Consider the following 23,728-nt stretch of genomic DNA (forward strand, 5'->3'; position numbering starts at 1 on the left):
TATTGAGGACTGAGCAATAATGCATTTCTTGCATTTCTCATGGGTTCTAATGGGGGCCTTTCTTAAAATGATTGTTCCCAGTAACAAAGGCGCTTGTCGACTCAGAAATCGAGGGAAAACCAACAACACACCCGGCAGAACATTATGTTATTTACACGGGTGCACATAAGTGGTCCGCATGTGCGCATTCGCTGTCAAAATAAAAGACGCGCACCAGATAAGAAGTTGCAAGGCGCGTTTGCGTCCATATAAAAGGCACTGTTTTTGTCCGCTAGAGTGGGATTTTCACGGCACATTCTGCACCACATCTCTGTGCGTTCATCATTTGTTTGAAGCCAGCTCACCTCCTGCAACCACTCTTCCAAGAATACGCGCTTCTTTGTGGTTCGGACTCCTTCTGACATTTCTTTGGAGGTGGAGGAACACCAAAGTAATTGCTTAAAGGAGCTTGCTTCTTCGACATCTTTAAGAGTTCTAAACAAACGTCTGTCCTCCTCCAGAAAATCTTATGTACGCAAACACGCGTTGCAACTTCTTATCTTGTGCGCGTTTTTTTATTTTGACAGCGAATGCGCACCTGCGGACCACTTATGTGCAGCCCTGGTTATTTAGCTCGTCATATTGCAGCCACAGAAATTCTTTTGTCCATGAAACCATAAAGCTGCACTTTCTTTTTGTGGTAAGCTTTTCTTTGGCTGTCACTTCTTCACCCTGACCTGTCTTATTTGGCTCAGCAGAACTAAAATATATATCCTGCTGCTTTTATACACGCACTCACATAACGCTCAGCGATTCTCTGCGCGATCAGCCTCTCACATGTTTAAGCTTGCTGCGGGAGATTTCACTTGTCATGTTTGCATAGTAAGCTAACGATTGATAGGACGATGTCAGAGGAATTGGTGCGCAAACTATCGTCACTCACCAATCAGTGCTGTCGCTCTCAGTTCACAGTTTGCGCGATTGCAAAGTGAAAGCAAAAAACAAGCGCAAAAAACAAGCCCAAATTCAAACGCGATTTCAATATGTCACATATTGACAGTGGCTCACCGATGCCAATGACATAATTACCCAGCTACATTTCCAAAAGAATGCAAAAGCTTTGACATATATTTTTCCTTCCTATGATAGCCCGACGGGCAGGGCAGAGATAGATTTTGGTAGCCCGACTGGAAAAATCGCTAGCCCCTGGACGTTGGGCTAGCAATTTTGCGAGCCCTGCGGTCAGCTCATCAGCGAGCAGCCGCAGAATCACAGGTGCAGCTTGGCAGGGGATGGACTCAGGGTGAAAACACAAAATCAACAATGACAACAGTGTTATTCTTTATTAGTGTGAATGCTGGTAAGCGTGTGTGTGTGTGTGTGTGTGTGTTTCAACTGCTGCTGTGTGCACAGTGTTTGCTCTACAGCCATCATTTTACCTTCACGTAGCCATCGTTGTTGTCTTTCCAACAGCATGTCTTTCAAAGCTCAGAGATGTAAACTTTTTAAACTGTGTGGATCCAAGTGGAGGGATAACCCTCTAACTGACCCATAGAAATACATTATATTTTCAGTCAGGAGTTTGTCTCAACAGCAGGAAAGACCCCACTTTTTAAATTGCTCCTGCGGCCAAAGTTTTGACAGCAGGAACATGAAGAACACACTGTTGTATAGAACAGGTCCTCGGGATTGTCACCGTTTGAAAATGATTTTGATGGGAGTTAGGGTCTTGGATTTAGAAGCAGTTGTTCAACAAGTGCACCGAGGCAGATTTGACAGGGTTTTGCCACAGAGTAATAGTGTGTCAGTAGTTAGTCCTGGACAACTAGATCAAGCATTCCGATTGGCCCATGAAATTCGGGCTTCTGTTTGATTGGTGCATTTGTTTTCAGCAGACAGGTGGTTCAGATCTGGGCTTTTGGAGTCAGTTGATGACTTTTAGAATCATCTTTTCTGACTGGATCATTAAAACTTAAAGCATTGATCTTTCTGCAGTGGATTCTCCCACATTTCAGTGATATGGTGAATAAAAGAATATTGTAAAGTCAAAATACACAACGTCGTAGTCTCACTACAAGCACTTTATTCCTTACGTCATGTTTTCCCGCTCACCCACAATAACAACAACCCACCGCAGGCAACAGTACTCTTGCGATATAACAGAAAATAACAAGTTAACAATCTCCCTCTTTCTTTTTTAAAAATAAAAGTATAAACACCCCTTTTAAACATTTGTATACATATATATGTAAACAAAACAAAAACACTTTGTCATCATTATAGAACATTCAGGAAACATTTCAATGTGCTTTGCTTTACTTAAAGCATACTATCACTGCACACAATAAACGAGAGTGCATTTTAATGCAAAGAAAACTTTGTAAACAAAGGATCACAGTATCCAGAGTCCTTCATCTAGTGCAGGGGTGTCAAACTCAAATACACAGTGGGCCAAAATTCAAAACTGGAACAAAGTCGCGGGCTAACGTTAATATTTATTGAAATATATTTATTCCTCCAGATATAAGAATGAATCTTTTCTTATGGATTCAAACACATTTTGCTGAAAAACTGAATATGGAACAAGCAAAGCTTAATACTAAACAATATATATATTAGCTGTATAATACCAGTAGGCCAGCTCTAATAGTAATTTGGTATGGCTTCGCGGGCCAGAGTTTGACACCTATGATCTAGTGCTTTTAGAAGGGTTAAAGGTGAAACTCCTTTTTTTTTGTCAGATAATCAGCAAGTTGGGATTTGGAATCTGACCAACCAATCTGTCTGATTTTAATGGCTCTTTAATGCTGCTCATTTCCAGCCTCAGTCTCTTCTCTTTAACCTGCGTAGTGGACTTGAGTGCATCAAACAAGGAATGATTGTCAGGCACACAGACACACAGCATTCAGACCAGTGTTACCAGTTTTAAGCTCAGAAAAAAGTGTTGCCAGGAAGACAGCACTGTCTATTCCATCTGACATGGCAAGAGTTTCTCCTGCCAGTGTACTTCTGACCACACGCCTGATATTTTTTTATTTTTATTTTTTAGACTGCCAAAAGAGAGGACAAAACTTTCCTCCTTTACCCATAAGGATGATTAATGCCCCTCCTTGAGTACCGCCAGTGGGAAGGCTGCCAAATGCAGCATCACTGAAAAAAAAACAATGCCAAATCCTCACTGTTACCCAAGTGTTAAAACTTAAGAGTCACTTTCTCTACTTTAAGTTTACAGATAAGTTTGTTCACTTCATGAATGGACTGCACAATTGCACCTTTGATATTAGATCCCAGGCTGCATGTGTCAAACATAATATCTGGTCTCGTTTGTTTGGCAACCCACAAAATCTGTCCTATTTTTGACCTGAGTTGCTCCCGTTCTGTTTCACATAAGGAAGCATCCCTCTGTACAGCCCGTGCTGCTTGTAACTGAACAGGTTGTAGGTTGTCAATGTAAAGTTATTGATGCACCTCTATTACATCATTAACTGTACAAATGTCCATACCAACATAAAAAAAACCTGTCATGTTCTTCACGGCCCACAAGGAAGGTAGATTTCAGTACAGGAATGATATGAGTTGCAAAGTGACTTGAACCAGCCCAAAGGAAATCATCAACGTGACATGCAAGCACTCCTGTAATCTCAGATTGTTCATTCTGCCAATAGAACACTGCAGGATCAACCTGTGATATTTTACCACCAGTTTTGTGCATAATGTCTTTGACCTTATTGTACCAATAAAGTGAAGCAATTATTTCATTTCAGCTCAAAACATTCAGCTATCAGCATTCACACAGCAATTGCATTCACAGTATTGTTATTCAAATCTTTATTATTATAATATTTTATTATCTATTCTGTACGTTTTTTGCCGTCTATCTCCTTCAACACCGTTCAACTTAGAAAAACCATTCAATCACCGTTAGATTCCTCTTCTTTTGGACATTGCCGCTTCTGTTGCACCCTCAGTGCCCCATACCATATTTTTCAGGCCATAAGGCTGACTGTCGATAACGGCCTGTTTTCATACATAAGGCGCATTAAGCGAAACAAAACAGTCAGATAAGTCAAACTTTACTCAACTCATTCTTCTTGCTTTCTCTTTTTCGTACCATTGATTCATTAATCTTGAATTCTCTCGCAGCTGCTCTAACTTTTATCGAGTGGGGGAAAAAAGTTAGCGTTCATCCTCCAGTTTCACTGTGCTAATCTTATGCTAACTATACATTAAAAAAAATAATTGTTTGATGATCTGAAACGTGTGTGACAAACATACAAAAAAAAATACCACCATTGTCATATAACAATGACTTTCTTCCGTCATTCTGTTCGCTGATCCCATTGTGGACCACTAAATTTTTTTATAGTGTGTATATATATTACATATGTATGTAATATATATATATATTATTTATTTGTTTTTTGCACTACATTAGACAACATCAAAATAGTGTTGTCAAAAATGACAATAGCGTTAGCATTTTTTGTTGTTTGTGTGTTGTAATCTTTATATAAAAAACCCACCTCTTAATCTTTGGTATATGGCGAGGCGCTGTGGACACCCAAGTTTGTGATTGTGTAGAATTTTCAAATCAATACCATGGTTGCATCTGCTGAAAATCTCTGTGAAGCTTAAATCTCAGTGACCTTGACTTCAAGGTCAGAGGCCAACTTTTTTGAAAATCAGAGGTGGTTCACATTTATAACACTGGTATGTCTACTAGGAGGCTGAAGGGTAGCACTATATATTTATAAACAATCAAACAGAACAATTATTAGGCAATTTATTTATTTCCAATTTGTATTGAATTTATTTCTGTTAACATGGTGGTTTTGGTCTGATTGAAGGACTGATGTGATGGTAAGGTGTCCGCTGCTCCGCTTTGAATATTGGTAGGCTTTTTTTTTTTTTTTTAAATTTTCACAAGAATTGCTAGTTCCCCTAGAGTTTTGGCCACCTCAACAATCAGACGATTCCCTATGAGCAAGCATTTAGCAACAGTGGGAAGGAAAAACTCCCTTCTAAAAGGAAGAAACCTTCGACAGAACCAGGCTCAGGAAGGGACAGCCATCTGCCGCGACTGGTTGGAGTGGGGGGAGTGAAAATTAAAAAACAAAAAAAAACAAGCCAAAGTGATCATTATTGGAGCAGCTTAATGAATTTTTCCAGTGCTGTTAATATCCTTTTCCAACCCCAGTTTGTGTTTTTGTCACTTTTGTCCAAGGTGGAGGTATGGTCTTTCAATGTCAATACATGGGAACCTCTTAGAGAGGCCAGGGTTGAAAAAGGGATGCTGGAGAACCTCTGCGGGTGTTATCCGCTGGTGTGCATCTAAGGCCAACATCCCTTTAATTAAGTTGACAAATAAACGTTGGCCATTTTCAGGTCCTCGTCTAAACGCCATTACTTGTTTGAGGTCATCAAGACGCGTAAGTTTTATGTATCGAGTCTCCAAAGACTCATATCCTGTCTCGCACTGAAATTGTTGGTCAGTCTTAAATGTCCAGCGCTGTTGGTTGTAGTTGTCTTCAATGAAAAAGTCTTCAGTGTACACGCCAGAGTCCAGAACATGATCTGGTGGCTGTCCCTGAGTCTCTATGATGAATTTTAAAACATCATATTCTCCATTTCCAGGGTAGAGTGGCACCCCCGTACCAAGTTCCACAGCTACCAGCCCCAAAGACCACATGTCAGCTGCTTCATTATAAGGAAGGCCAAGCATAACCTCAGGTGCACTATAACCAACTGTCCCCACACAATCACTAGGATTCACTGCAGATGCAGGACATGCGAGGCCAAAGTCTATAAGTTTGACTTTGACTGGAGACTCATGGCGGTTAACAACCATGATGTTTCCAGGTTTGAGGTCAGCGTGCACTATTCCCACAGAACCCAGGTGTGACAGGGCATTTGTGAGTTGCTGTAAAATTGGCCTGACTTCGCTTATGGGGAGACCCTGGTTTTTCCGGTCCCGTATGTAGTCCCACAAGCATTGATCGAGGAGTTCAAAGTTTAAGCAAACCCGCTCTCCGTCGTGGAAAAAGCCGTTCCATTTAACTATGTTGGCGGCATCTGGACCCAACCTTCTCAGCTGCTCCAGGATGAAAATTTCCAGTTTTGCCTGTTGCAGAGTATCAGGGGTGTTCCTGTTGACTTTAATAGCCACAGCACGGTTGGTTTTGGTATCAAGACATTTGGCTACAATACCAAAGCCCCCTTCTCCGAGGAAAGCCTCTACCTTGTAGTGGTTTCCCAAAATGCTCCCTTCAACTATTTCAAGCTCATCTGAGCAGAAGGATGGGTTAGCTGACATGGTGGAATGTGTCGGCTTGATCGGTGAATTGCTGAGAAATGTGAAATTTTCTCAAAACTTTCCAAAAATGTTTTGGTTGCTGTCAGGTCTACGTCCGTTAAGCAGTAAAGTGTAACAGCAAGATGATGACATAACAAAGGTTCAAAGGCATTCTATTTTGGTTCAAAGGCATTCTATTTTTTTCAGTTGAAACTGAAAAAAAATAGTGTTTCAAAATGGCAGGCTTGGCACCCTGTGGGACGCAGAGGTGATAGGGTAAGGATGCAGAGCATAAGATCCAGGATAACATTTACTCATTGGTCCAGGGCTCGCAAAATTTCAAAATCCCTGGTAGCCATTCGGGCAGGGACTCTTCAGTTTTTGGTAGCCCAAAATAAATTTAAGTAGCCCGAATAAAAAAGAGAGCAATTTTTTGATTGATGTTTTGTTTCCTGCTTTGTTTCCGTTACAATATTGTTATACATTAAAGTATAATATTGTCATACATTAAAGTATAATATTGTAACGGAAACAAAACATTAATCAAATTGTTGAAAAACAAATTACAACGTATAAAAATTACAATTATCAACTCAAATACTTGGTTTTAATTGAACAGACATTTCTTTAAACTTGTAAGAACTGTGTAGAATATGAATCAGTCTGTGTCAGATCCTGAACTTGAAATTTCCACTGAAGTCATGGTTAAGAGGCAAGTGGAACCAAGATCTAGGCCATTTGCTTTCTGAAGTTTGCAAAGACTGCTAAATTGTGCCAGTGGTAGTTCACTCTTTGCAACATAGTACGCAGTTCTAAACAGATTTTTCAGGTTTATTTTTAGTATGTTATTTGCAACTGGTGTTTGTTCTGGGAAAGATATTGAGGACTGAGCAATAATGCATTTCTTGCATTTCTCATGGGTTCTAATGGGGGCCTTTCTTAAAATGATTGTTCCCAGTAACAAAGGCGCTTGTCGACTCAGAAATCGAGGGAAAACCAACAACACACCCGGCAGAACATTATGTTATTTACACGGGTGCACATAAGTGGTCCGCATGTGCGCATTCGCTGTCAAAATAAAAGACGCGCACCAGATAAGAAGTTGCAAGGCGCGTTTGCGTCCATATAAAAGGCACTGTTTTTGTCCGCTAGAGTGGGATTTTCACGGCACATTCTGCACCACATCTCTGTGCGTTCATCATTTGTTTGAAGCCAGCTCACCTCCTGCAACCACTCTTCCAAGAATACGCGCTTCTTTGTGGTTCGGACTCCTTCTGACATTTCTTTGGAGGTGGAGGAACACCAAAGTAATTGCTTAAAGGAGCTTGCTTCTTCGACATCTTTAAGAGTTCTAAACAAACGTCTGTCCTCCTCCAGAAAATCTTATGTACGCAAACACGCGTTGCAACTTCTTATCTTGTGCGCGTTTTTTTATTTTGACAGCGAATGCGCACCTGCGGACCACTTATGTGCAGCCCTGGTTATTTAGCTCGTCATATTGCAGCCACAGAAATTCTTTTGTCCATGAAACCATAAAGCTGCACTTTCTTTTTGTGGTAAGCTTTTCTTTGGCTGTCACTTCTTCACCCTGACCTGTCTTATTTGGCTCAGCAGAACTAAAATATATATCCTGCTGCTTTTATACACGCACTCACATAACGCTCAGCGATTCTCTGCGCGATCAGCCTCTCACATGTTTAAGCTTGCTGCGGGAGATTTCACTTGTCATGTTTGCATAGTAAGCTAACGATTGATAGGACGATGTCAGAGGAATTGGTGCGCAAACTATCGTCACTCACCAATCAGTGCTGTCGCTCTCAGTTCACAGTTTGCGCGATTGCAAAGTGAAAGCAAAAAACAAGCGCAAAAAACAAGCCCAAATTCAAACGCGATTTCAATATGTCACATATTGACAGTGGCTCACCGATGCCAATGACATAATTACCCAGCTACATTTCCAAAAGAATGCAAAAGCTTTGACATATATTTTTCCTTCCTATGATAGCCCGACGGGCAGGGCAGAGATAGATTTTGGTAGCCTGACTGGAAAAATCGCTAGCCCCTGGACGTTGGGCTAGCAATTTTGCGAGCCCTGCGGTCAGCTCATCAGCGAGCAGCCGCAGAATCACAGGTGCAGCTTGGCAGGGGATGGACTCAGGGTGAAAACACAAAATCAACAATGACAACAGTGTTATTCTTTATTAGTGTGAATGCTGGTAAGCGTGTGTGTGTGTGTTTCAACTGCTGCTGTGTGCACAGTGTTTGCTCTACAGCCATCATTTTACCTTCACGTAGCCATCGTTGTTGTCTTTCCAACAGCATGTCTTTCAAAGCTCAGAGATGTAAACTTTTTAAACTGTGTGGATCCAAGTGGAGGGATAACCCTCTAACTGACCCATAGAAATACATTATATTTTCAGTCAGGAGTTTGTCTCAACAGCAGGAAAGACCCCACTTTTTAAATTGCTCCTGCGGCCAAAGTTTTGACAGCAGGAACATGAAGAACACACTGTTGTATAGAACAGGTCCTCGGGATTGTCACCGTTTGAAAATGATTTTGATGGGAGTTAGGGTCTTGGATTTAGAAGCAGTTGTTCAACAAGTGCACCGAGGCAGATTTGACAGGGTTTTGCCACAGAGTAATAGTGTGTCAGTAGTTAGTCCTGGACAACTAGATCAAGCATTCCGATTGGCCCATGAAATTCGGGCTTCTGTTTGATTGGTGCATTTGTTTTCAGCAGACAGGTGGTTCAGATCTGGGCTTTTGGAGTCAGTTGATGACTTTTAGAATCATCTTTTCTGACTGGATTATTAAAACTTAAAGCATTGATCTTTCTGCAGTGGATTCTCCCACATTTCAGTGATATGGTGAATAAAAGAATATTGTAAAGTCAAAATACACAACGTCGTAGTCTCACTTTATTCCTTACGTCATGTTTTTCCGCTCACCCACAATAACAACAACCCACCGCAGGCAACAGTACTCTCGCGATATAACAGAAAATAACAAGTTAACAATCTCCCTCTTTCTTTTTTAAAAATAAAAGTATAAACACCCCTTTTAAACATTTGTATACATATATATGTAAACAAAACAAAAACACTTTGTCATCATTATAGAACATTCAGGAAACATTTCAATGTGCTTTGCTTTACTTAAAGCATACTATCACTGCACACAATAAACGAGAGTGCATTTTAATGCAAAGAAAACTTTGTAAACAAAGGATCACAGTATCCAGAGTCCTTCATCTAGTGCAGGGGTGTCAAACTCAAATACACAGTGGGCCAAAATTCAAAACTGGAACAAAGTCGCGGGCTAACGTTAATATTTATTGAAATATATTTATTCCTCCAGATATAAGAATGAATCTTTTCTTATGGATTCAAACACATTTTGCTGAAAAACTGAATATGGAACAAGCAAAGCTTAATACTAAACAATATATATATTAGCTGTATAATACCAGTAGGCCAGCTCTAATAGTAATTTGGTATGGCTTCGCGGGCCAGAGTTTGACACCTATGATCTAGTGCTTTTAGAAGGGTTAAAGGTGAAACTCCTTTTTTTTTTGTCAGATAATCAGCAAGTTGGGATTTGGAATCTGACCAACCAATCTGTCTGATTTTAATGGCTCTTTAATGCTGCTCATTTCCAGCCTCAGTCTCTTCTCTGTAACCTGCGTAGTGGACTTGAGTGCATCAAACAAGGAATGATTGTCAGGCACACAGACACACAGCATTCAGACCAGTGTTACCAGTTTTAAGCTCAGAAAAAAGTGTTGCCAGGAAGACAGCACTGTCTATTCCATCTGACATGGCAAGAGTTTCTCCTGCCAGTGTACTTCTGACCACACGCCTGATATTTTTTTATTTTTATTTTTTAGACTGCCAAAAGAGAGGACAAAACTTTCTTCCTTTACCCATAAGGATGATTAATGCCCCTCCTTGAGTACCGCCAGTGGGAAGGCTGCCAAATGCAGCATCACTGAAAAAAAAACAATGCCAAATCCTCACTGTTACCCAAGTGTTAAAACTTAAGAGTCACTTTCTCTACTTTAAGTTTACAGATAACTTTGTTCACTTCATGAATGGACTGCACAATTGCACCTTTGATATTAGATCCCAGGCTGCATGTGTCAAACATAATATCTGGTCTCGTTTGTTTGGCAACCCACAAAATCTGTCCTATTTTTGACCTGAGTTGCTCCCGTTCTGTTTCACATAAGGAAGCATCCCTCTGTACAGCCCGTGCTGCTTGTAACTGAACAGGTTGTAGGTTGTCAATGTAAAGTTATTGATGCACCTCTATTACATCATTAACTGTACAAATGTCCATACCAACATAAAAAAAACCTGTCATGTTCTTCACGGCCCACAAGGAAGGTAGATTTCAGTACAGGAATGATATGAGTTGCAAAGTGACTTGAACCAGCCCAAAGGAAATCATCAACGTGACATGCAAGCACTCCTGTAATCTCAGATTGTTCATTCTGACAATAGAACACTGCAGGATCAACCTGTGATATTTTACCACCAGTTTTGTGCATAATGTCTTTGACCTTATTGTACCAATAAAGTGAAGCAATTATTTCATTTCAGCTCAAAACATTCAGCTATCAGCATTCACACAGCAATTGCATTCACAGTATTGTTATTCAAATCTTTATTATTATAATATTTTATTATCTATTCTGTACGTTTTTTGCCGTCTATCTCCTTCAACACCGTTCAACTTAGAAAAACCATTTAATCACCGTTAGATTCCTCTTCTTTTGGACATTGCCACTTCTGTTGCACCCTCAGTGCCCCATACCATATTTTTCAGGCCATAAGGCTGACTGTCGATAACGGCCTGTTTTCATACATAAGGCGCATTAAGCGAAACAAAACAGTCAGATAAGTCAAACTTTACTCAACTCATTCTTCTTGCTTTCTCTTTTTCGTACCATTGATTCATTAATCTTGAATTCTCTCGCAGCTGCTCTAACTTTTATCAAGTGGGGGAAAAAAGTTAGCGTTCATCCTCCAGTTTCACTGTGCTAATCTTATGCTAACTATACATTAAAAAAAATAATTGTTTGATGATCTGAAACGTGTGTGACAAACATACAAAAAAAAATACCACCATTGTCATATAACAGTGACTTTCTTCCGTCATTCTGTTCGCTGACCCCATTGTGGACCACTAAATTTTTTTATAGTGTGTATATGTATTACATATGTATGTAATATATATTTATTTTATTTATTTGTTTTTTGCCCTACATTAGACAACATCAAAATAGCGTTGTCAAAAATGACAATAGCGTTAGCATTTTTTGTTATTTGTGTGTTGTAATCTTTATATAAAAAAACCCCACCTCGTAATCTTTGGTATATGGCGAGGCGCTGTGGACACCCAAGTTTGTGATTGTGTAGAATTTTCAAATCAATACCATAGTTGCATCTGCTGAAAATCTCTGTGAAGCTTAAATCTCAGTGACCTTGACTTCAAGGTCAGAGGCCAACTTTTTTGAAAATCAGAGGTGGTTCACATTTATAACACTGGTATGTCTACTAGGAGGCTGAAGGGTAGCACTATATATTTATAAACAATCAAAAAGAACAATTATTAGGCAATTTATTTATTTCCAATTTGTATTGAATTTATTTCTGTTAACATGGTGGTTTTGGTCTGATTGAAGGACTGATGTGATGGTAAGGTGTCCGCTGCTCCGCTTTGAATATTGGTAGGCTTTTTTTTTTTTTTTTTTTTCACAAGAATTGCTAGTTCCCCTAGAGTTTTGGCCACCCCAACAATCAGACGATTCCCTATGAGCAAGCATTTAGCAACAGTGGGAAGGAAAAACTCCCTTCTAAAAGGAAGAAACCTTCGACAGAACCAGGCTCAGGAAGGGACAGCCATCTGTCGCGACTGGTTGGAGTGGGGGGAGTGAAAATTAAAAAAAACAAAAAAACAAGCCAAAGTGATCATTATTGGAGCAGCTTAATGAATTTTTCCAGTGCTGTTAATATCCTTTTCCAACCCCAGTTTGTGTTTTTGTCACTTTTGTCCAAGGTGGAGGTATGGTCTTTCAATGTCAATACATGGGAACCTCTTAGAGAGGCCAGGGTTGAAAAAGGGATGCTGGAGAACCTCTGCGGGTGTTATCCGCTGGTGTGCATCTAAGGCCAACATCCCTTTAATTAAGCTGACAAATAAACGTTGGCCATTTTCAGGTCCTCGTCTAAACGCCATTACTTGTTCGAGGTCATCAAGACGCGTAAGTTTTATGTATCGAGTCTCCAGGGACTCATATCCTGTCTTGCACTGAAATTGTTGGTCAGTCTTAAATGTCCAGCGCTGTTGGTTGTAGTTGTCTTCAATGAAAAAGTCTTCAGTGTACACACCAGAGTCCAGAACATGATCTGGTGGCTGTCCCTGGGTCTCTATGATGAATTTTAAAACATCATATTCTCCATTTCCAGGGTAGAGTGGCACCCCTGTACCAAGTTCCACAGCTACCAGCCCCAAAGACCACATGTCAGCTGCTTCATTATAAGGAAGGCCAAGCATAACCTCGGGTGCACTATAACCAACTGTCCCCACACAATCACTAGGATTCACTGCAGACGCAGGACATGCGAGGCCAAAGTCTATAAGTTTGACTTTGACTGGAGACTCATGGCGGTTAACAACCATGATGTTTCCAGGTTTGAGGTCAGCGTGCACTATTCCCACAGAACCCAGGTGTGACAGGGCATTTGTGAGTTGATGTAAAATTGGCCTGACTTCGCTTATGGGGAGACCCTGGTTTTTCCGGTCCCGTATGTAGTCCCACAGGCATTGATCGAGGAGTTCAAAGTTTAAGCAAACCCGCTCTCCGTCGTGGAAAAAGCCGTTCCATTTAACTATGTTGGCGGCATCTGGATCTAACCTTCTCATCTGCTCCAGGACGAAAATTTCCAGTTTTGCCTGTTGCAGAGTATCAGGGTGGTTCCTGTTGACTTTAATAGCCACAGCACGGCTGGTTTTGGTATCACGACATTTGGCTACAATACCAAAGCCCCCTTCTCCGAGGAAAGCCTCTACCTTGTAGCGGTTTCCCAAAATGTTCCCTTCAACTATTTCAAGCTCATCTGAGTTGAAGGATGAGCTGGCTGATGTGTGGACGCATACTTGTTGAGAAAATTCAACCGAGTTTTGGAAACTGCAGTTGATTTTCTGTGATCTCCTGCTTTTCAAGTTTGAAGGGTGCTGAAAGACCACAGGGTTTTGTGGTCTTTCAACACTCATGTTAGTGCAAGGGGAACTCTTACGGTTGAAAAAGGGATGCCGGAGAACCTCCGAGGGTGTTATCCGCTGGTTTGCATCCAAGGCCAACATCCCTTTAATTAAGCTGACAAATAAACGTTGGCCATTTTCAGGTCCTCGTTCAAACACCATTACTTGTTCGAGGTCATCAAGATGCGCAAGTTTTATGTATCGAGTCTCCAGGGACTCATATCCTGTCTCGCACTGAAATTGTTTTTCAGTCTTAAATGTCCAGCGCTGTTGGTTGTAGTTGTCTTCCATGAAATAGTCTTCAGTGTACACGCCAGAGTCCAGAACATGATCTGGTGGCTGTCCCTGGGTCTGTATGATGAATTTTAAAACATCATAATAATTTCTCCCAGGATAGAGTGGCACCCCCGTACCAAGTTCCACAGCTACCAGCCCCAAAGACCACATGTCAGCTGCTTCATTATAAGGAAGGCCAAGCATAACCTCAGGTGCACTATAACCAACCGTCCCCACACGGTCACCAGGCATTACTGCAGACGCAGGACATGCGAGGCCAAAGTCTATAAGTTTGACTTTGATGGGAGACTCATGGCGGTTAACAACCATGATGTTTCTAGATTTGAGGTCAGCGTGCACTATTCCCACAGAACCCAGGTGTGACAGGGCATTTGTGAGTTGATGTAAAATTGGCCTGACTTCGCTTATGGGGAGACCCTGGTTTTTCCGGTCCCGTATGTAGTCCCACAAGCATTGATCAAGGATTTCAAAGTTTAAGAAGACCCGCTCTCCGTCATGGAAAAAGCCGTTCCATTTAACTATGTTGGCGGCATCTGGATCTAACCTTCTCAGCTGCTCCAGGATGAAAATTTCCAGTTTTGCCTGTTGCAGAGTATCAGGGTGGTTCCTGTTGACTTTAATAGCCACAGCTCGGTTGGTTTTGGTATCAAGACATTTGGCTACAATACCAAAGCCCCCTTCTCCGAGGAAAGCCTCTACCTTGTAGTGGTTTCCCAAAATGCTCCCTTCAACTATTTCAAGCTCATCTGAGCAGAAGGATGGGTTAGCTGACATGGTGGAATGTGTCGGCTTGATCGGTGAATTGCTGAGAAATGTGAAATTCTCTCAAAACTTTCCAAAAATGTTTTGGTTGCTGTCAGGTCTACGTCCGTTAAGCAGTAAAGTGTAACAGCAAGATGATGACATAACAAAGGATGAAAGGCATTCTGTTTTGGATCAAAGGCATTCTGTTTTGGTTCAAAGGCATTCTATTTTTTTCAGTTGAAACTGAAAAAAAATAGTGTTTCAAAATGGCAGGCTTGGCACCCTGTGGGACGCAGAGGTGATAGGGTAAGGATGCAGAGCATAAGATCCAGGATAACATTTACTTATCGGTCAGCTCATCAGCGAACAGCCGCAGAATCACAGGTGCAGCTTGGCAGGGGATGGACTCAGGGTGAAGACACAAAATCAACAGTGACAACAGTGTTATTCTTTATTAGTGTGAATGCTGGTAAGCGTGTGTGTGTGTGTTTCAACTGCTGCTGTGTGCACAGTGTTTGCTCTACAGCCATCATTTTACCTTCACGTAGCCATCGTTGTTGTCTTTCCAACAGCATGTCTTTCAAAGCTCAGAGATGTAAACTTTTTAAACTGTGTGGATCCAAGTGGAGGGATAACCCTCTAACTGACCCATAGAAATACATTATATTTTCAGTCAGGAGTTTGTCTCAACAGCAGGAAAGACCCCACTTTTTAAATTGCTCCTGCGGCCAAAGTTTTGACAGCAGGAACATGAAGAACACACTGTTGTATAGAACAGGTCCTCGGGATCGTCACCGTTTGAAAATGATTTTGATGGGAGTTAGGGTCTTGGATTTAGAAGCAGTTGTTCAACAAGTGCACCGAGGCAGATTTGACAGGGTTTTGCCACAGAGTAATAGTGTGTCAGTAGTTAGTCCTGGACAACTAGATCAAGCATTCCGATTGGCCCATGAAATTCGGGCTTCTGTTTGATTGGTGCATTTGTTTTCAGCAGACAGGTGGTTCAGATCTGGGCTTTTGGAGTCACTTGATGACTTTTAGAATCATCTTTTCTGACTGGATCATTAAAACTTAAAGCATTGATCTTTCTGCAGTGGATTCTCCCACATTTCAGTGATATGGTGAATAAAAGAATATTGTAAAGTCAAAATACACAACGTCGTAGTCTCACTTTATTCCTTACGTCATGTTTTTCCGCTCACCCACAATAACAACAACCCACCGCAGGCAACAGTACTCTCGCGATATAACAGAAAATAACAAGTTAACAATCTCCCTCTTTCTTTTTTAAAAATAAAAGTATAAACACCCCTTTTAAACATTTGTATACATATATATGTAAACAAAACAAAAACACTTTGTCATCATTATAGAACATTCAGGAAACATTTCAATGTGCTTTGCTTTACTTAAAGCATACTATCACTGCACACAATAAACGAGAGTGCATTTTAATGCAAAGAAAACTTTGTAAACAAAGGATCACAGTATCCAGAGTCCTTCATCTAGTGCAGGGGTGTCAAACTCAAATACACAGTGGGCCAAAATTCAAAACTGGAACAAAGTCGCGGGGCTAACGTTAATATTTATTGAAATATATTTATTCCTCCAGATATAAGAATGAATCTTTTCTTATGGATTCAAACACATTTTGCTGAAAACTGAATATGGAACAAGCAAAGCTTAATACTAAACAATATATATATTAGCTGTATAATACCAGTAGGCCAGCTCTAATAGTAATTTGGTATGGCTTCGCGGGCCAGAGTTTGACACCTATGATCTAGTGCTTTTAGAAGGGTTTAAAGGTGAAACTCCTTTTTTTTTTTGTCAGATAATCAGCAAGTTGGGATTTGGAATCTGACCAACCAATCTGTCTGATTTTAATGGCTCTTTAATGCTGCTCATTTCCAGCCTCAGTCTCTTCTCTGTAACCTGCGTAGTGGACTTGAGTGCATCAAACAAGGAATGATTGTCAGGCACACAGACACACAGCATTCAGACCAGTGTTACCAGTTTTAAGCTCAGAAAAAAGTGTTGCCAGGAAGACAGCACTGTCTATTCAATTCAATTCAATTCAATTTTATTTATATAGCGCCAAATCACAACAAATGTCGCCTCAAGGCGCTTCATAGATACAGAGAAAAGCCCAACAATCATATGACCCCCTATGAGCAAGCACTTTGGCGACAGTGGGAAGGAAAAACTCCCTTTTAACAGGAAGAAACCTCCGGCAGAACCAGGCTCAGGGAGGGGCGGCCATCTGCTGCGACCGGTTGGGGTGAGAGAAGGAAGACAGGATAAAGACATGCTGTGGAAGAGAGACAGAGATTAATAACAGATACGATTCAATACAGAGAGGTCTGTTAATACATAGTGAGTGAGAAAGGTGACTGGAAAGGAAAAACTCAATGCATCATGGGAATCCCCCGGCAGCCTACATCTATTGCAGCATAACTAAGGGAGGATTCAGGGTCACCTGGTCCAGCCCTAACTATATGCTTTAGCAAAAAGGAAGGTTTTAAGCCTAATCTTAAAAGTAGAGATAGTGTCTGTCTCCTGAATCCAAACTGGAAGCTGGTTCCACAGAAGAGGGGCCTGAAAACTGAAGGCTCTCCCTCCCATTCTACTTTTAAATACTCTAGGAACAACAAGTAGGCCTGCAGAGCGGGAGCGAAGTGCTCTAATAGGGTGATATGGTACTACAAGGTCATTAAGATAAGATGGGGCCTGATTATTTAAGACCTTGTATGTGAGGAGCAGGATTTTGAATTCAATTCTGGATTTAACAGGAAGCCAATGAAGGGAAGCCAAAACAGGAGAAATATGCTCTCTCCTTCTAGTCCCTGTCAGTACTCTTGCTGCAGCATTTTGGATTAACTGAAGGCTTTTCAGTGAGTTTTTTGGACATCCTGATAATAATGAATTGCAGTAGTCCAGCCTGGAAGTAATAAATGCATGAACTAGTTTTTCAGCGTCACTCTGAGACAGGATATTTCTAATTTTAGAGATGTTGCGCAAATGGAAGAACGCAGTCTTACATATTTGTTTAATATGTGCGTTGAAGGACATATCCTGGTCAAAAATGACTCCAAGGTTCCTCACAGTGTTACTGGAGGCCAAGGTAATGCCATCCAGAGTAAGAATCTGGTTAGATACCATATTTCTAAGCTTTTCAGCGCCGAGTACAATGACCTCAGTTTTATCTGAGTTAAGAAGCAGAAAGTTAGTGGCCATCCAAGTCTTTATGTCTTTAAGACATTCCTGCAGTTTAACTAATTGGTGTGTGTTATCTGGCTTCATGGACAGATAGAGCTGGGTGTCATCTGCATAGCAGTGAAAATGTATGCTATGTCTTCTAATGATGCTGCCTAGGGGAAGCATGTATAATGTAAACAGAATGGGTCCTAGCACCGAACCCTGTGGAACTCCATAATTAACCTCAGTGTGTGAAGAGGACTCTCCATTTACATGCACAAATTGGAGTCTATTAGATAGATATGATACAAACCACTGCAGTGCAATACCTGTAATACCTACAGCATGTTCTAATCGCTCTAATAGAATATTATGGTCAACAGTATCGAATGCTGCACTAAGGTCAAGAAGGACAAGCACAGAGATGAGTCCACTGTCAGAGGCCATAAGAAGATCATTTGTAACCTTCAATAAAGCTGTTTCTGTGCTGTGATGAACTCTGAAACCTGACTGAAACTCTTCAAATAAACCATTCCTCTGCAGATGATCTGTTAGCTGTTTGACAACTACTCTTTCAAGGATTTTTGATATGAAAGGAAGGTTGGAGATTGGCCTATAATTAGCTAAGACTGCTGGGTCTAGAGATGGCTTTTTGAGTAAAGGTTTAACTGCAGCCACCTTGAAGGCCTGTGGTACATAGCCGATTATTAGAGATAGGTTGATCATATATAAGATCAAAGAATTAATCAATGGCAGGACTTCTTTGAGCAGTTTTGTAGGAATGGGGTCTAAAAGACACGTTGATGGTTTGGAGGAAGTAATTATTGAAGTTAACTCAGAAAGATCGATTGGAAAAAAAGAGTCTAACTTAACATCAATGGAACTAAGAGTAGCTGTAGATAATATTACATCTGTGGGATGATTATTGGTAATTTTTTCTCTAATGATAAAAATTTTATTTGTGAAGAAGTTCATGAAGTCATCACTAGTTAACGTTAAAGGGATGGTTGGCTCAACAGAGCTCTGACTTTTTGTCAGCCTGGCTACAGTGCTGAAGAGAAACCTGGGGTTGTTCTTATTTTCTTCAATCAGTGATGAGTAGTAAGCTGTTCTGGCTTCGCTATTCCATCTGACATGGCAAGAGTTTCTCCTGCCAGTGTACTTCTGACCACACGCCTGATATTTTTTTATTTTTATTTTTTAGACTGCCAAAAGAGAGGACAAAACTTTCTTCCTTTACCCATAAGGATGATTAATGCCCCTCCTTGAGTACCGCCAGTGGGAAGGCTGCCAAATGCAGCATCACTGAAAAAAAAACAATGCCAAATCCTCACTGTTACCCAAGTGTTAAAACTTAAGAGTCACTTTCTCTACTTTAAGTTTACAGATAACTTTGTTCACTTCATGAATGGACTGCACAATTGCACCTTTGATATTAGATCCCAGGCTGCATGTGTCAAACATAATATCTGGTCTCGTTTGTTTGGCAACCCACAAAATCTGTCCTATTTTTGACCTGAGTTGCTCCCGTTCTGTTTCACATAAGGAAGCATCCCTCTGTACAGCCCGTGCTGCTTGTAACTGAACAGGTTGTAGGTTGTCAATGTAAAGTTATTGATGCACCTCTATTACATCATTAACTGTACAAATGTCCATACCAACATAAAAAAAACCTGTCATGTTCTTCACGGCCCACAAGGAAGGTAGATTTCAGTACAGGAATGATATGAGTTGCAAAGTGACTTGAACCAGCCCAAAGGAAATCATCAACGTGACATGCAAGCACTCCTGTAATCTCAGATTGTTCATTCTGCCAATAGAACACTGCAGGATCAACCTGTGATATTTTAACCACCAGTTTTGTGCATAATGTCTTTGACCTTATTGTACCAATAAAGTGAAGCAATTATTTCATTTCAGCTCAAAACATTCAGCTATCAGCATTCACACAGCAATTGCATTCACAGTATTGTTATTCAAATCTTTATTATTATAATATTTTATTATCTATTCTGTACGTTTTTTGCCATCTATCTCCTTCAACACCGTTCAACTTAGAAAAACCATTCAATCACCGTTAGATTCCTCTTCTTTTGGACATTGCCACTTCTGTTGCACCCTCAGTGCCCCATACCATATTTTTCAGGCCATAAGGCTGACTGTCGATAACGGCCTGTTTTCATACATAAGGCGCATTAAGCGAAACAATTCATTCATTAATTCATTAATCTTGAATTCTCTCGCAGCTGCTCTAACTTTTATCGAGTGGGGGGAAAAAGTTAGCGTTCATCCTCCAGTTTCACTGTGCTAATCTTATGCTAACTATACATTAAAAAAAATAATTGTTTGATGATCTGAAACGTGTGTGACAAACATACAAAAAAAAATACCACCATTGTCATATAACAGTGACTTTCTTCCGTCATTCTGTTCGCTGACCCCATTGTGGACCACTAAATTTTTTTATAGTGTGTATATGTATTACATATGTATGTAATATATATTTATTTTATTTATTTGTTTTTTGCCCTACATTAGACAACATCAAAATAGCGTTGTCAAAAATGACAATAGCGTTAGCATTTTTTGTTATTTGTGTGTTGTAATCTTTATATAAAAAAACCCCACCTCGTAATCTTTGGTATATGGCGAGGCGCTGTGGACACCCAAGTTTGTGATTGTGTAGAATTTTCAAATCAATACCATGGTTGCATCTGCTGAAAATCTCTGTGAAGCTTAAATCTCAGTGACCTTGACTTCAAGGTCAGAGGCCAACTTTTTTGAAAATCAGAGGTGGTTCACATTTATAACACTGGTATGTCTACTAGGAGGCTGAAGGGTAGCACTATATATTTATAAACAATCAAAAAGAACAATTATTAGGCAATTTATTTATTTCCAATTTGTATTGAATTTATTTCTGTTAACATGGTGGTTTTGGTCTGATTGAAGGACTGATGTGATGGTAAGGTGTCCGCTGCTCCGCTTTGAATATTGGTAGGCTTTTTCTTTTTTTTAAATTTTCACAAGAATTGCTAGTTCCCCTAGAGTTTTGGCCACCCCAACAATCAGACGATTCCCTATGAGCAAGCATTTAGCAACAGTGGGAAGGAAAAACTCCCTTCTAAAAGGAAGAAACCTTCGACAGAACCAGGCTCAGGAAGGGACAGTCATCTGTCGCGACTGGTTGGAGTGGGGGGAGTGAAAATTAAAAAAAAACAAAAAAAACAAGCCAAAGTGATCATTATTGGAGCAGCTTAATGAATTTTTCCAGTGCTGTTAATATCCTTTTCCAACCCCAGTTTGTGTTTTTGTCACTTTTGTCCAAGGTGGAGGTATGGTCTTTTAATATCAATACATGGGAACCTCTTAGAGAGGCCAGGGTTGAAAAAGGGATGCTGGAGAACCTCTGCGGGTGTTATCCGCTGGTGTGCATCTAAGGCCAACATCCCTTTAATTAAGCTGACAAATAAACGTTGGCCATTTTCAGGTCCTCGTCTAAACGCCATTACTTGTTCGAGGTCATCAAGACGCGTAAGTTTTATGTATCGAGTCTCCAGGGACTCATATCCTGTCTTGCACTGAAATTGTTGGTCAGTCTTAAATGTCCAGCGCTGTTGGTTGTAGTTGTCTTCAATGAAAAAGTCTTCAGTGTACACGCCAGAGTCCAGAACATGATCTGGTGGCTGTCCCTGGGTCTCTATGATGAATTTTAAAACATCATATTCTCCATTTCCAGGGTAGAGTGGCACCCCCGTACCAAGTTCCACAGCTACCAGCCCCAAAGACCACATGTCAGCTGCTTCATTATAAGGAAGGCCAAGCATAACCTCGGGTGCACTATAACCAACTGTCCCCACACAATCACTAGGATTCACTGCAGACGCAGGACATGCGAGGCCAAAGTCTATAAGTTTGACTTTGACTGGAGACTCATGGCGGTTAACAACCATGATGTTTCCAGGTTTGAGGTCAGCGTGCACTATTCCCACAGAACCCAGGTGTGACAGGGCATTTGTGAGTTGATGTAAAATTGGCCTGACTTCGCTTATGGGGAGACCCTGGTTTTTCCGGTCCCGTATGTAGTCCCACAGGCATTGATCGAGGAGTTCAAAGTTTAAGCAAACCCGCTCTCCGTCGTGGAAAAAGCCGTTCCATTTAACTATGTTGGCGGCATCTGGATCTAACCTTCTCATCTGCTCCAGGACGAAAATTTCCAGTTTTGCCTGTTGCAGAGTATCAGGGTGGTTCCTGTTGACTTTAATAGCCACAGCACAGCTGGTTTTGGTATCACGACATTTGGCTACAATACCAAAGCCCCCTTCTCCGAGGAAAGCCTCTACCTTGTAGCGGTTTCCCAAAATGTTCCCTTCAACTATTTCAAGCTCATCTGAGTTGAAGGATGAGCTGGCTGACGTGTGGACGCATACTTGTTGAGAAAATTCAACCGAGTTTTGGAAACTGCAGTTGATTTTCTGTGATCTCCTGCTTTTCAAGTTTGAAGGGTGCTGAAAGACCACAGGGTTTTGTGGTCTTTCAACACTCATGTTAGTGCAAGGGGAACTCTTACGGTTGAAAAAGGGATGCCGGAGAACCTCCGAGGGTGTTATCCGCTGGTTTGCATCCAAGGCCAACATCCCTTTAATTAAGCTGACAAATAAACGTTGGCCATTTTCAGGTCCTCGTTTCAAACACCATTACTTGTTCGAGGTCATCAAGATGCGCAAGTTTTATGTATCGAGTCTCCAGGGACTCATATCCTGTCTCGCACTGAAATTGTTTTTCAGTCTTAAATGTCCAGCGCTGTTGGTTGTAGTTGTCTTCCATGAAATAGTCTTCAGTGTACACGCCAGAGTCCAGAACATGATCTGGTGGCTGTCCCTGGGTCTGTATGATGAATTTTAAAACATCATAATAATTTCTCCCAGGGTAGAGTGGCACCCCTGTACCAAGTTCCACAGCTACCAGCCCCAAAGACCACATGTCAGCTGCTTCATTATAAGGAAGGCCAAGCATAACCTCAGGTGCACTATAACCAACCGTCCCCACACGGTCACCAGGCATTACTGCAGACGCAGGACATGCGAGGCCAAAGTCTATAAGTTTGACTTTGATGGGAGACTCATGGCGGTTAACAACCATGATGTTTCTAGATTTGAGGTCAGCGTGCACTATTCCCACAGAACCCAGGTGTGACAGGGCATTTGTGAGTTGATGTAAAATTGGCCTGACTTCGCTTATGGGGAGACCCTGGTTTTTCCGGTCCCGTATGTAGTCCCACAAGCATTGATCAAGGATTTCAAAGTTTAAGCAGACCCGCTCTCCGTCATGGAAAAAGCCGTTCCATTTAACTATGTTGGCGGCATCTGGATCCAACCTTCTCAGCTGCTCCAGGATGAAAATTTCCAGTTTTGCCTGTTGCAGAGTATCAGGGTGGTTCCTGTTGACTTTAATAGCCACAGCTCGGTTGGTTTTGGTATCAAGACATTTGGCTACAATACCAAAGCCCCCTTCTCCGAGGAAAGCCTCTACCTTGTAGTGGTTTCCCAAAATGCTCCCTTCAACTATTTCAAGCTCATCTGAGCAGAAGGATGGGTTAGCTGACATGGTGGAATGTGTCGGCTTGATCGGTGAATTGCTGAGAAATGTGAAATTCTCTCAAAACTTTCCAAAAATGTTTTGGTTGCTGTCAGGTCTACGTCCGTTAAGCAGTAAAGTGTAACAGCAAGATGATGACATAACAAAGGATGAAAGGCATTCTGTTTTGGATCAAAGGCATTCTGTTTTGGTTCAAAGGCATTCTATTTTTTTCAGTTGAAACTGAAAAAAAATAGTGTTTCAACAGGGCAGGCTTGGCACCCTGTGGGACGCAGAGGTGATAGGGTAAGGATGCAGAGCATAAGATCCAGGATAACATTTACTTATTGGTCCAGGGCTCGCAAAATTTCAAA

General features: G+C 41.1%; 3 protein-coding genes across 3 annotated transcripts in view; 1 reads left to right on the forward strand and 2 right to left on the reverse strand.

The window, feature by feature from the left end:
* Positions 1 to 23,728, forward strand: part of LOC146502537 (CTD small phosphatase-like protein 2-A) — a 57,626-nt gene that overhangs the window by 16,961 nt on the left and 16,937 nt on the right. The gene's annotated exons all lie outside the window — the stretch shown is intronic.
* Positions 5,094 to 6,416, reverse strand: LOC146502539 (homeodomain-interacting protein kinase 2-like). Its single transcript, XM_085132252.1, has one exon. It carries the CDS (start codon positions 6,290 to 6,292, stop codon positions 5,189 to 5,191), a length of 1,104 nt encoding a protein of 367 aa, XP_084988378.1. The 5' UTR covers positions 6,293 to 6,416; the 3' UTR covers positions 5,094 to 5,188.
* On the reverse strand, positions 11,785 to 23,522 carry LOC146502540 (uncharacterized). The gene is given in 4 exon segments (XM_085133273.1): positions 11,785 to 14,659; positions 19,018 to 19,082; positions 21,096 to 22,463; positions 22,465 to 23,522. Coding segments are annotated over 4 exon segments (4,695 nt in total). The 5' UTR covers positions 23,385 to 23,522; the 3' UTR covers positions 11,785 to 12,317.

The sequence above is a fragment of the Neolamprologus multifasciatus genome, chromosome 15 (assembly GCF_963576455.1).
Source record: "Neolamprologus multifasciatus chromosome 15, fNeoMul1.2, whole genome shotgun sequence".
Classification (NCBI taxonomy): domain Eukaryota; kingdom Metazoa; phylum Chordata; class Actinopteri; order Cichliformes; family Cichlidae; genus Neolamprologus; species Neolamprologus multifasciatus.

Bases quoted from the DNA above. Each gene is read 5' to 3' on its own strand.
- LOC146502539 (XM_085132252.1), bottom strand. From the start codon at position 6,292: ATGTCAGCTAACCCATCCTTCTGCTCAGATGAGCTTGAAATAGTTGAA.